Source organism: Oryza brachyantha, chromosome 1, assembly GCF_000231095.2.
Source record: "Oryza brachyantha chromosome 1, ObraRS2, whole genome shotgun sequence".
Lineage (NCBI taxonomy): Eukaryota > Viridiplantae > Streptophyta > Magnoliopsida > Poales > Poaceae > Oryza > Oryza brachyantha.
In genome coordinates this window covers 27,006,431-27,020,013 of record NC_023163.2, presented here as the reverse complement: position 1 = coordinate 27,020,013, position 13,583 = coordinate 27,006,431, and the positions used below count along the sequence as shown (strand labels likewise).

Sequence of the window (13,583 nt, the reverse complement as noted above, 5' to 3'; positions counted from 1 at the left end):
AAAAAATTTCATAAAAAATACATTGTTAGCCGTTCGAGAAACGTGCGTGTGAAAAAGGTACCGGAGAGCCGAACGCAACCTGTGTCTATCTACTTAGCCCATTTGTTTATTCTAACCAGAAGTGTGGGCATTCGGTCAAACCGAAGAACATGTTCTTTGAGTAAATTTTGGTCATCATAAACTCAAGATCGACCAGTCCTTAGAAAAAAAAATGAAGGTTGGCGAGTTGGTCTGGGTCTTTCTAATCTCGTATTTATTCATGACCAAATCAACTGCAACACATAGATGAACAAATTCACTGAAATCTTCAACGGTTTTACATACGTAAAAAACAGATCCCCACCGCTGACCGCCGGCCACCGACCACCGGATGAATCTATAGGGAGGAGGAAGAGTATAATGTTATTTAACCGAATATCTCATTTGTTGGGCCTATTATACTTCGGTTAACTTTATGAAATAACTAAATTTCGGTCTTTCATCATCTAATACTGAAATTTTCGCTCTAGACTTGTTTTATCCTACTTTTTTTCTGCTCATCCCTAATTCCATCCGTGTAATTTGATCCAAAGGAGGAGATAGTCTTTGACGCCTACCGTATCGCGAGATCCCAGCAAAGCAGCAAGTGGTTCATGCCGCCTGTAAACTGTTAATATGCCAAAACAAGGATCGCGAATTATTGTAGCAGCAGGATGGATATGTCAGGCTGGCTGATCAGTGGGCATGTTTAATTGAGCACGCGGGGTTGCTCATGAAAAAAAAGGTCCCGCTTCATTGTATCATCGGAAAACACGAACCAGGCCGTGTTCCCGTCCAAGTACAACACCTGAAGCCGCTAGCGTCTTCCTTCACTCTCTAATCACATCATTTTTCTTGTCTCTTAGTGACTCCCCTCCACGAATTACCGTATTACGCCCTAAATCAGCTGCTGCATCTGTCGTAATTGTCTTAAGCACGCAAGGGTATGGGCGTCATTTCACGGGGTTAATGAAGCATGGCTAAAAATACTAAATTTAAGTGGTACGCGCGAGCGCCATCCACACGTCTGAGAACCCCACCGAAAATGACTCTGCCGGCGGCGAGCACGGACAAGAGCGCCGGCGCCGGCGGGGTGGGCGAGCCGCTGCTGCCGGAGTCATCCGGCGGCGGGCACGGGGCGTCGGTCCTCGGCGCGGTGTTCAACGTGTCGACGAGCATCATCGGCGCCGGCATCATGTCGATCCCTGCGGCAATGCGGGTGCTCGGGGTGGTCCCCGCGCTCCTCCTCATCTTCGCCGTCGCCGCCCTCTCCGACTCCTCCGTGGAGTTCATGCTGCGGTACACGGGCTGGGACAGCGGCCCGCCGTCGTACGCAGGGATCATGGGCGACGCGTTCGGCCGCGCCGGCGCCAAGGTGCTCAACGTCTGCATCGCCTTCACCACCACCGGCACCCTCGTCGTCTACCTCATCATCATCGGTAAGCTCACGCGGTCGAGGGCGCGCTGCTCTGCCCTCTGGATCGATTCATCCGAATTGCGGGGATAAACATTGAATTGACCGGCGCCGAGCATCCTGGTCGTTCGTCGCAGGGGATGTGATGTCTGGAAGCGTTGGGGCAGGGGACGAGCACGCCGGCGTTCTGCGGGAGCTGTTCGGACCTCAGTGGTGGACGGCGAGGGAGCTTGTCATTCTGGCCACGGCCGTTGTCGTTCTGCTGCCGCTCGTGCTCCGCCGCCGCGTCGGTAAGTAATCAGATGCACTTAGTATTTAATTAGTTTCTAAAATAGCTTGATTGGTACTATCTCTGTTCAAAAAAACTCATGTTCACCCCCACAAAAACTTTACTTTTAAGCAATTAGACAAAAGTTTGATAAATAGGAGACATATCGTTGATCGTGGATTCATAGTTATCGTGGAGTAGTAAAAAAAACTAAATTAACTATTATAAATAGGAGTAAATAGGAGACACATCGTTGATCGCCCACCAGTCCGGTGGTTTGTGTAAAGTTGGGCTCACGCTTCTGTTTATACTTATAGGCTAAAATTTGATATCTTTTAACTTTATAAATGATTTTGATCGTACTTTATTCTCTAACCATGTCTTTCTGTAGATCGCTAAGAACACATATAGAAAAAATTTATTTATAAATTATTTTTATTTATAAATATGTTATTTAGGTTTTCTGAAAAAACCGAACAATAACCCTTTTCGTTAGAAAATCCCAATCATCCGCAGTTCGCTGAGCCACGCCTCAATAGTTTAGTAGCTGAGCTGTGAGCTCAGTGCTCAGTGCCCCCAGGGCCCATCTGACTAGGCTCTTATCACAAGCACAGTCATCGGCATCCCGTCGTTTTCTCGCGCCACGTTTCCACGTTATCGAGCCGCCGATTTCAAGATAAACGCACGCCAAACTCTCCTCTAGCTCCCGCTTATCGTGTCAGCCATGGTGTCCAAGAAATCCTCCATCGCCGGCGGTAACGGAGGCGAAAATGGGGCAGCAGAAACGCCCCTGCTGTCGGAGCAGTACGCCGGCGTGGGGGAGCCGGCCACGGGCGCGTCGGTGCTCGGCGCGGTGTTCAACATGTCGACGAGCGTTGTGGGCGCCGGGATCATGTCGATCCCGGCGGCCATGCGGGTGCTCGGCGTTGCGCCGACGGTGGCGCTCGTGGCCGGCGTCGCGCTCCTGGCCCACGCCGCCGTGGATTTCATGCTCCGGTACACCCGCGCGCCGCCGTCGTACGCGGCGCTGATGGGCGACGCGTTCGGCCGCGCCGGGGCCGCGCTGCTCAACGTGTTCGTCGCTGTCAATGCCATCGGGACCCTGACAGTGTACCTCATCATCATCGGTAACACGCCGACCAATTAACCTCCCGGAACCATACACCCGGCAAAGCGCGCAGGCGAGTGATACTTCTAGGGATGCGTACGTACGTGTGTTTTGAGTGTTCCTGCAGGCGACGTGATGTCCGGCACGACGAGCGGCGGGAAGGCGCACGACGGGGTGCTGATGGAGTGGTTCGGGCAGCACTGGTGGGCCGGCAGGGAGGCGGTGCTGGTGGCAGCCGCGGTGCTCCTCCTACCTCTTGTGCTCCGGAAGCGTGTCGGTACGTGCCGTACGGAACCCTGCGATGATCTGGTGTTTTTTCGGACCGATGATCAAAATTCCGGTGCCCTCATCTACTCCTGTTGTAGTTTTCATTCGTTTAATCGAGTTTATAGACTACGAATGGCAGAACGGGGCCGTTGTCGTATAGTATACGAGTATTTGACATGTATACATTTTACAACAATTATGAAAGAGCATGTAGTCTAGTGGTGACTTGAGTAGTACTTAAGATCTTAGGTTTAAATCTCCATAGAAGTATGGATTTTGGCAATCCGGATTCTCTGACTTTATGAAGAAAAGTCATAAAAACACACAGTAAAATCGGTACTGTAGTGATCAATCGGACGCGATAGTTACGGATCAAACGGCTGAAAGTACACACAAAGTCACATCACTGTTCATCTAGTTGGATATAGAGAATCCCATTTGGGATTTCGGATTGGGTATTTGAGGGCTAAGTATCTTAATTAAAAAAATGACTACATATATCTAGTTGGATATAGAGGCTGGATAAAAATATCATTATGTAAAAAAAAATAAAAATAAATAAATTTTGCAGTAGCTACAAGCCTACATAGAAGAATACTTGAATTTGTTACTCCCAAATTCACATATTTGTTGTGACTGCATGCAGATTCCCTGAGGTTCACGTCGGCCGTGTCCATCCTACTGGCGGTGGTGTTCATGCTCATCAGCCTGGGCATCGCGGTGTACGCCCTCATCAGGGGCACCGCGAAGATGCCGCGGCTGCTCCCGGACTTCTCTCGCCTCTCTTCTCCGTTCGAGCTCTTCACCGCCGTCCCAGTAATAGTCGTCGCCTTTACATTCCACTTCAACGGTATCACACCGAGGACGCCATTGTCAATACCAACCTTTTCTCGTGCAATCACTCACCGCGCAACTGAATTTTTTGCGCGCCATGCAGTGCACCCGATCCGAGCGGAGCTGAGCAAGACGTCGGACATGAAGGCGGCCGTGCGAATCTCCCTCGTGCTCTGCGCCGTCATCTACGCGGCGGTGGGGTTCTTCGGCTTCCTCCTGTTCGGGGACGCCACAATGGCCGACGTGCTCGCCAACTTCGACCGCAGCTCCGGCGCCGGAGTCCCGCAGGCGCTCAACGACGCGGCGCGCCTCAGCTACGCGCTGCACCTCGTGCTAGTCTTCCCGCTGATCCACTTCTCGCTCCGCGTCAACGTCGACGAGCTCCTGTTCCCGGGGCGGCGGCCGCTGGCCACGGACACGCGCCGGTTCATCACGCTCACGGCCGTGCTCATGGCGGTGCTCTACGCGCTCGCCATCGCCATCCCCAGCATCTGGACGCTCTTCGAGTACTCCGGCTCAACCTTCGCCGTCTGCATCTCGTTGATCTTCCCCGGCGCCATCGTTCTCAGGCACGCCATCACCATACACTTCTCTTCGTTTAACACTTCGATCAAAAATGTGAATATGTACGTAATGTAAGTATGTAACACTCCTTTTTTTTTTTTTTGCAGGGATGCTCATGGGATAGCGAAGCGGAAAGACAAGGTATTGGCGGCGACGATGATCACTCTGGCCGTGATCACGAGCAGCATTGCCATCGCCTCCAACATCATGAGCTCCATCAACGGCAAGGTGGAAGGGGGCCATGCCGCAGATAGGTAGCATGCGGAATCTTGGTTTGTTGTCTGTAGCTTTCTTCTGTTTTTATGTATTTTATCTGGGTGAGATTGGCTCAGAAGGGATGCATGCAGGCCATGGCAGTTGTATACTTGTGCGCGTTGTAAGGATTTGGCGGCAGCTCATTGTTGTATACTTGTACCAGTAAGACACAACCGTGTACGTATAGTGGAATAATTAACTTTTTGCCACTCTTAGAAATGTCCCTAACATATTTGTCACTGGACCCACATGTCATAGACACATAAGGACCCACGTGTCATAGACAGTGGGTGGTAAATATGTAAGGTGTCATTTTTAAAAGTGGCAAAAAGTTAAATCCCCCACGTATAGTGATAGTATAGAATAAAGAATGGCACCTTCCAGAGAGAAGGCAATTAGTTCCAAAGATTTCAAGACCGAATTCAGCTCCCCAACAGTTTTACAGGTTATCCCAATAGCCCAAATAACCATTCGGTTATGGACAAAATTAAACTAGTGTGTGGCCCTGTAGATTGCACGGCTAGTATTCTTATAATCCTTTTTCACATAAATAGTTTTATTTTATTGGGAAAATATTTAAAACAACAATATACTTTTAAACTCCAACCTAACTTAATCAAACTTATATATGTCTAGTACTTTAAATTTTGATTTTTCTAAATTGTAATTATAGATGGACTCTTTTATCATTTTTCTTTATTTTTAGTTCCTAATTGTATTTCTAATTGGATTCTTTTTAACTGAAGTTTTAAGTTTTAGATGTTTCCAAATTGTTTTTGTTAGATGGACTCTTCCCTCATATCAATTACTTTAACATTTTTAATTCGATTTTGAATTGAATTGAAATATATGCCAATTTGTAGGCCATAATAGCAAGCAGTGGTTCTTTTCTCTCTATTACTTTACTATTTCACACCATGGGGTTAACACGGGGCTCATAGGAAAGCTTCTAATTAGTATAGGCAAAAATTTAGAGTCTTATATTAATATATTTTTAATTATATTTTAGAATATATCTTAATTCTATATATGAAGTCATTTATCAATAATATTTATTTTTAATGTGAATTTAGATTATTTCTAGAAGTATGTGTTTTTGAATTTTTTAAAATCTATTATTTTTACATTTGAGTATAAAGGGTATATCTCTTTAAATAAACTGAAAAAAAATAAAATGTTTGTAGGCTCAAGACCGTCTCGACACAGAAATATACATGCGATGAGCACGCAGATTAGCCAATAGGCTCATCATCTATGATGTAAATCTCTGATCAATCAATCAATAGTGAAAAGAAGAAAGGTTAATTGGATTCATGCTTTTATAAATTTGCCCACCTTAAACTATGTTTGTACAATGCACGACATTGGAATCATGCAATTATGATTTTACAAGAATGTGAGCTATGCCATGCTTAACACTTTTTTTTTTTGAATGAAATCAACACGAGATTGTGCTATTTCATTAATTAATAAAGGTAGAGAAGAGTACAAGCCCCTAGGGCGGAAGAGAACAAAAGAGAAAGGGGAGGGGGGACAGATAAACATGCACGTTGGGCTCTACATGTTAGGAGCAATTAAGTCTCCAAGCCTCTTGGCGCCCGCCATGGACCAAATTCTGGCCTCGTCTTTAATTTTTGCCATGAGGCTAGTAGCCGAGGTCTCCTCCCTGTCGAAGACACGCTGGTTCCCCTCTTTCCAGATTTCCCAGGCGATTAGAAGGATAAGGGTTTACAATCCTTTATTTGGTACTCCCCTAGCATTGGATAACATCTCCCACCATTCCTAAATACTTTCGGTGGGGTTCCAACGTCCTGGGTCCAGTTGTTGGTATGCCACTCACGTAGCTGTCATCGTCCAGATTCTTTTGGTGTATCTGCAGTGGGCAAGGAGGTGTTTTGCTGACTTGTCCGTCGTGCGACAAAGGGGGCATACTCCGTTGTTTGGCCAACCTCTGGCCGCGAGCCGATCTGAGGTCCACACTCTATTTTGAGTCACCAACCAAACGTTGAATTTACAATTTGAAGGGGCCCAGGCTTTCTAAATGAGGCCGTTGAGTTTGGAATCTATAGATCCCAAGCAATGCGTTTTATAGGCCGACGAGGCGGAGTATTTGCCATGGTCCAAAAGCTTCCAAGTGATCTGGTCCGTGTAACATTCTGATATTAGCAAATTAATCCAATCCAAGTTTCCCTAATCCATTGTCTCCAAATTCATAATGTTATCGTTCAATTACAAACTTCCAAAATTCAGATTCAAATACCAATTCCCATATCACAAATTCCAGAGTCCAAATTTCAGGTTTGAATTCAAAATTTCAAACTCAAACCCATTTCCTTTTTCCTCTCCTTTCTTTTCTTTTTCTCTTTTCTTTTCTCTCTCTCTTCTCCTTTCCTCTCTATCGGCATCTCTCTCTGGTTCTTCTTCTTCTTCTCTCTCTCCACACCGAGGCACAGACGCCGGCGCTGCATGGACGCCACCACGCCACAGCTGCTGCTACCGCACGTCGCTGCCACCGCATGACGCCTTAACTCCCCCGCGCCAGCTGCTACTGCCGCACGTCGCTGACGCCGCACGACGTTGCTGCTGCCGCACGTCGCTGCCGCCGCACGACGCCTTAACTCCCCCGCGCCAGCCGCTGCCGTCGCTGCCGCCGCACGTCGCGCCGGCTGCGCGCGCACGTCGCAATAACTCCACCACCGCGCCACCCCACCGCCACGCGCCGAGCCACCGCCACGCCACGCGCGCCCCGTCGTCGCCGTGCCGCCACGCGCTGCGCCGCGCGCGCATGCCACCACACGTCGCCACCATACCATCGCGCCACCGCAGCACCGTGGACGTGCATGTCGTGTCGCCGTCGGGTCGCCGCTGCACCGCCCTCTCCACGCCGCAGCTCGCTCACGTCGCCGTGGACCCGACCGGCACCTCTCGCCGCCGGGAGCGCCTATAAAAAGGGGAGAGCAGCGACGGGCGCTGCGCCCTCACCTCGCCTTGCCTCTCCCTCCGCTCCGCTCTGCTGTGCCGCCGCCGGTCAGTCTTTTTTTTTCTCCATTCTCTATTCTCCCGAACGCCGCCTCCCCTCTGTATCTCCTTCTCTGTCCTCCTGCCCGTGGGCTGGTAGGCCAGCCGGGGTGGGCCAGCTGGGCTGTTGCTCGCCTTGCTGTTCCCGCTCCATGTGCAACCATAAAAATTAGCAAGTCTGCTTTGTCTCCCTACAAACCAAACTGCAGTAGTACGTTAGCCACTGCTCTGAGTATAGAAAAATCCAGCTAATTACTTTCTCTCTTCTAAAAATATTATTCCTGGAAATTAGCTACTCCTTGAATTAAATTAGGAATTTCCTCCCTTTTAACCCTTGTTTTAGTTCCAATTAATCTAGCAATTTTTTTTCGTGAAGCTTAGAGCTAAACTAGTTTAAATCTTTCGCCTCCTGGACCAAAACCGTATCCATAATTTCTCGGCCACATTAATTCTGGACTTGCGAGATACTTCGGCTAACTGAAAAATTTCCATTATTCACTTGACCACCCCGAGACCTATATTTATGTCATGACTATCGACCCTCCGTTTTATCAGATTTTGTAGTCGTGAACGAATTGGGCGAGGGGCCAAATTCGCAGGACTTCGAGCATGGCAAGTCATCACCCCCATTGAACATGTTGTACCTATATTGAGAAAATGTTTTCTTTATTTAAAATTACATGCAGAACAAGTAGAGACCCACTTTAGTTAGATACAACCTGTCATATGTTTGATTACCGTGAAACCTTTGTCGCCTCATGTTGCAATTATAATCTAGTCAATTGATGACATTGCTTAGCGATGCTATTAGCTGCATTTCATTCAATATTACACTTTTGAAATATTTATGATGATGTTGAGACATTACTCAGTGGGAGTAATTGCATGATAGCAGGTGGAGATATGAGCGCCACCCGGCCAGGTTGTGAATGAGTTGTTAAGATAAAAACTGTTTTCGATCGGGGCGGAATGGTGAGAATATGGGTGGTTCTAGGGAATGGTTAGCCCGCCCTGATCAGTTAAGGACCGAGCCATGCAGCTATACATGAAATGACCACCGTACAACCGTTTTTCTCGAATTGGTATAGACCTAGCTTAGTAAATAGCCAAGCGGAGGTGGTGCCCAAGCCGTGGTGGTTCTTATGAGTGCAAGTAGACAGAAAGCCTATTGCACAGGGGATGACCGGGTAGGTTAGTGCCAGTGAGTTGTGATGTGTTGTGTTGTGTTTATTGGTTTACTCCTCCCTTGTGAACGTCAGAACTCTCCTCACTGCTAGTAAAGGACGTCTAGAGTGCAATGGGGACTAAAGTTCATGGAGCGGGCACTGCCAAAGTAAGGTTATCGAAAAGCTTTGCCACGACTGTCTCATGTGTTGGGACGAAGCTCATGTGTTGGGTAGTCGTGGAGCACGGGAAAAGCGTACAACTACTGTAGTGTGTTTAAATCTATTCGAATAGCCGCGCTCTCGGATATGAGCATCGGGACATGGCATACACATGGCTAGACTCATAAAACCTAAAAGATGAGTATGAGATGAAAATGAAAATGTTATATGTGTGTCTAGGTGATTCACTCCTTGAGTTGCAAGGGGTTGAATTACCTAGAAGATGGCATGGATGCCAGAAGGAAAACCATCAGTGGATGGTTGACAGAACCTTCATGGCTATTTAATTATACTCATGGTATAGAAATTGATGCTAAAAAATAGGTCTTGTGAAAACTATTTGTGAAAGCTGCTTTTATGCAAAAGAACTCTATAAGCCTCCTTGTTATAACCATGCATGTGCATATTTTCGTGGTGACTTGTTGAGTACTCCGTACTCACCCTGCTTTGCTCACTATCATTGTTTGAGGAAGACTCAGTTGCAGACCCTTACGAGTGCTTCGAGGACCTCACTAAAGAAGAAGACGCGTAGTGGTGCCTTGCCTTCCAGTTGTCGCCTGTGGTGTATCGCCGCTTAGATGTCGCTACTTTTATCGCTTCTGTTTAATTATTGTCCTTTAGCTTCAGACTCTTTATCTGGCCAAGTGCCTGGTTGTAATAAGCCTTGTGAGGCACTGTTGTATGAACTACTGATGCTATGACTCGATATCGTGTGTACCATCTACTTGATCCAGGGAATGGTATAATTAAGCACGAGGTAATCCCGATACCTGAGATCGGGGTTCCACAGTCCGAAACCCCTTGCTGAAGTGGGATCTCTTGGGTCGCACCCCACAGATCGACCAGCTGATTAATCAGCTCTACCGTGAGGCTGGCACTGTTATTTAGCTTGAGGTCAGCGATCCAGGCGTTATTTGTAATGCCTTCTCGTAGAGTTTTCTTCCTTTTACTTGATGCCGCATAGACCAATGGCATCACGTCCTTTGGTCTACGCCCCATTAGCCAGGCGGAGTCCCAAACGCGGATGGTATTACCGTCCCCTATCGTTATTTTGGACGGCGCCTCGAACAATGCTCTGTCCATTTCGTCACACGGTGTGTCCATCCCCACCCACGGTTTAGCGGGGTCACTCCATTCATGCCAGAGCATCTCAGCCTAAGGGCTCTCGTGAATTTCTCCAAGTTCAGCACGCCCAGCCCCCCTTGTTTTATTGGCATGCATGTTCTTTCCCAGTTAACCTTACATTTACCCCCTGTGATGTCTCCCGTCCCTGCCCACAGGAACCTTCGTCTTTTAGCATCAATTTGGTTTAGGGGCTCCTTGGTGATCTTTAAGGCTGTGAGAAGATAGATCGGCTGCGCTGTTAGCACTGATTTGACTAGGACTGACCTTCCTGCCGGTCCTAAATTTTTGCCTCTCTATCCTGTGATTCTTGCCATGATTTTGTCTAGTATCTGTTGAGTGTCTGTCTTGCGCGTCCTCCCTAAGACTAGAGGTAGTCCAAGGTACTTCAGGGGAAATTGTACCCGCATGGCGGGGACACCCTCTAGGAGGTGGTCGATGTCTATCTGGTGGCACCTGATTGCTGCAACTCGGGATTTGTGCATGTTTGTGACCAACCCTGTAGCCTCTCCGAAGCTCTTGAGAATGCTAGTGAAGGTCTGGACGTCGTTCTTGACTGGGTTCATGAAGACCACCGCATCATCGGTGTACATCGAGATTCATAAACGGGCCGCCCTGTCTCACAGTTTGGTGATGGCGTTTAGTTGGGTTGCTTTGGAGAGGATCCATTGAAGCGGGTCAATTGCCATGATGAAGAGCAGAGGCGATAGCGGGTCGCCTTGCCTTAGGCCTCTTTCGTGCTGTATTCTCTCCCCTGGGATCCCGTTGAGGACGACTTGTGAGGTGGAAGTAGAAAGGATGGCTGAGATCCAGTCCCTCCATTTCTACGGGAAGCCTTGATGTTGTAGCAAGGAAAGCAAGTAGTCCCATCTGACCGAGTCGAACGCTTTCGTAATGTCAAGTTTGAACAGGAGCATGGGTCGCCTGGTTTTGTGATACCTTCTTGCAAGGTTTCTAACGTACATGAAGTTGTCGTGTATGCTTCTACCCTTGATGAAGGCGCTTTGGTTGATAGATACAAGTGAGTGCATGTGTAGTCGTAGTCTCAATGCTAAGAGTTTGGAGAGGATTTTTGCTATGCTGTGGATTAGGCTAATCGGCCTAAAATCAGCCACCTCTTCTGCTCCTTTTTTGGGGATTAGCACAATTTTGGCCAAGTTTAGCATGTTTAGACTTGCACATATGAGGTTATTGATCGCGTTGAAGACCACCACGACGTCCTCCTTAATGATGGCTCAACAAACTCTGAAGAAGTTCATCGTGTAACCGTCTAGGCCCGGCGCAGTGGTCTGATGGGCCTGTTGGCAGGGCATACAGAATGTGGTTTTGGAAGGCTAAATTCCATGTTTCATTGCAGAAGCACCTATCTAGCTTCACCAAGGTCGGCCTCTGCCGCTCATTGCTCCAAGTAAATTTTCGGTTCTACAGGTGGATTTCTTTAAGCTCGCAGTGGTCCAGGGCCGATTTGAAGCGATTCATACGGGCGAGGTTCAGATTCGTGTTGTTCTTGTCTCTTGCCCTATAGATCATGTTAAAGTCACCGAGGAGCAGCCATCCCTCTCCTGGGCTTGGCTTCAGTCTTCTAATGTGTCTGAGGAAAGCATCTTTTAGGTGGTGCCTTGTGGGGCCATAGACGCATGTGAGCGTGAACGTAGATCCTGACTGGATGATCATTGCTTTTGCTGATATGGAGAAGCGTCGTATTCGCATGTGTTGGATGTGAACTGTTGCACTCACCCAAAGCAGGAGGATTCTGCCTTTTGTTCCTCGTGCTGGCTTGAAGGCGAAGCTGTCTAGGCGGTAGCCGCCCAAGAATCGGGCTAGATGGCTGTCTATATTTTGGAGTTTTGTTTCTTGGAAGCATGCTAGATTGCATTTCATTTCCCACATTAGCTCGTGCACCGCGTTACATCTTGTCGCCAAGTTCAGCCCTCGCATGTTCCAGTTTATTAACTCAAGATTTTGCATCATCATGAACTACAGCACCAAGTCACTGGGTTAGCCCTTGGGCTAATGGCCGCCAAAATGGTTGGCCTGTGTTTCCGGCTGGGGCAGTGGTCGGTTGGTTCTCCCCGCCTTTAGACATGGCCTCGCTGTCACTACTCTGTGCGGGCGCACGCGGAGTCTTGCGAAGTGAAGAGTAGAGGGGTTCACTTGAACCCAGGCCGACCTCAACGATTCAAGCAGGAAGCAAATAAGACGTTCTTGTGTCCCTAGGCCGACATCGGCAAAACATGACGTGACGAAAATAAGAAGCATAGTGCATTAGTTTTTCAACGCTGGCTTCACTGCACGCAGGCCGCCGAAGACCCAGCCACAAAAGCTGAACGATAACTGAAGAGTGTGACGATACATGGAGTTGTCGATCTCCCACTTTCTTCCTTGGTGGGTATTAGGCAAGAGCCTCCTCCACCTCCTCGACCGCATCTGCGATCCCTTCACCCATGACTCGAACGATGGCGTTTGTGGGGTTGTTGCTGTCGTCGTTGTCGATGCCGAAGACCGCTGTGAGCGCTGCGATAACGTCCGGCGGCAGGGGGCCATCAAACATAGCGATGTATTGGGCCAGGACTTCCTGTATGGCGGTAACATCATCTTCCTTCTGCATTAGGCCCATGCGCCTTAGCAGGACGCGCTGGCAGCGCTCCATTGCCGTCAGTGCCGGTTGCCTCACGAGGCGGGCACTATGGCGAGTGTTGGTGGAGCTTGGCAGTAGCCGTGGCTTGGCACGTCGACCAACAACAGCACCTGCTGTAGCCGGCGGCATGGATATGATTGGCTTTGGCGGCGACACGAAGAGCTCATTGACCTGCATGATCAGCTTGGGCGGCGTGGAATCGTTCGTCTTGGGCGGCAAAGTGTCGACATCCCTTGTCGCTTGATCAATGACAGTCGTCATGTCGACCACCACCGTGTCCAGTGGCGGCAGCTCAGCGTTGGAGGTGGCTTCTTCATCATCATCGACCGCTGTGTGATCCATGTGGCCAATGTCGCCCGCCCCAGTGTCCTACAGCATCGGCACGGCCACACCGTCGAGTACTGTCGTCATTGGCTCCAAATCTCCATGCACCAAGGCTAAGTCCTGCAAAATGCGCTCAAAGACTCGCTTCGCCGGGATTATGGCCTTTGGGGACCAGACTTCATTCCCTGTTTGCACAGGTTCCTGGCTTTTGTCCAGGACGGTAAGCTCCTGGCAGCAGCTGCTTGCTTCTTTTCCCTTCACAGGAGAAGAGTTCAAGGTTAGGAGAAAATGGAATTTGTTTACCATGGCAGCAATTTCTTTCTGTTGCGCCGGGTCAGGCGCGTGCTGGCTATTTGGTCCAGCAGCTC

At 48.7% G+C, this 13,583-nt stretch overlaps 2 protein-coding genes across 2 annotated transcripts; both read left to right on the top strand.

Moving 5' to 3' along the window:
- The first annotated feature begins 1,045 nt into the window (after window positions 1–1,045).
- LOC102712311 (amino acid transporter AVT6C-like) lies at window positions 1,046–4,943 on the top strand. The gene is made up of 5 exons (XM_006644870.2): window positions 1,046–1,457; window positions 1,570–1,722; window positions 3,722–3,925; window positions 4,013–4,478; window positions 4,581–4,943. Exons 1-5 carry the CDS (start codon window positions 1,064–1,066, stop codon window positions 4,729–4,731), a joined length of 1,368 nt encoding a protein of 455 aa, XP_006644933.1. The 5' UTR covers window positions 1,046–1,063; the 3' UTR covers window positions 4,732–4,943.
- Window positions 1,721–2,944, top strand: LOC121053228 (amino acid transporter AVT6A-like). The gene has a single exon (XM_040528534.1). The coding sequence runs from the start codon at window positions 2,425–2,427 to the stop codon at window positions 2,845–2,847; it is 423 nt and encodes a 140-aa protein (XP_040384468.1). The 5' UTR covers window positions 1,721–2,424; the 3' UTR covers window positions 2,848–2,944.
- Window positions 4,944–13,583: the final 8,640 nt, after the last annotated feature.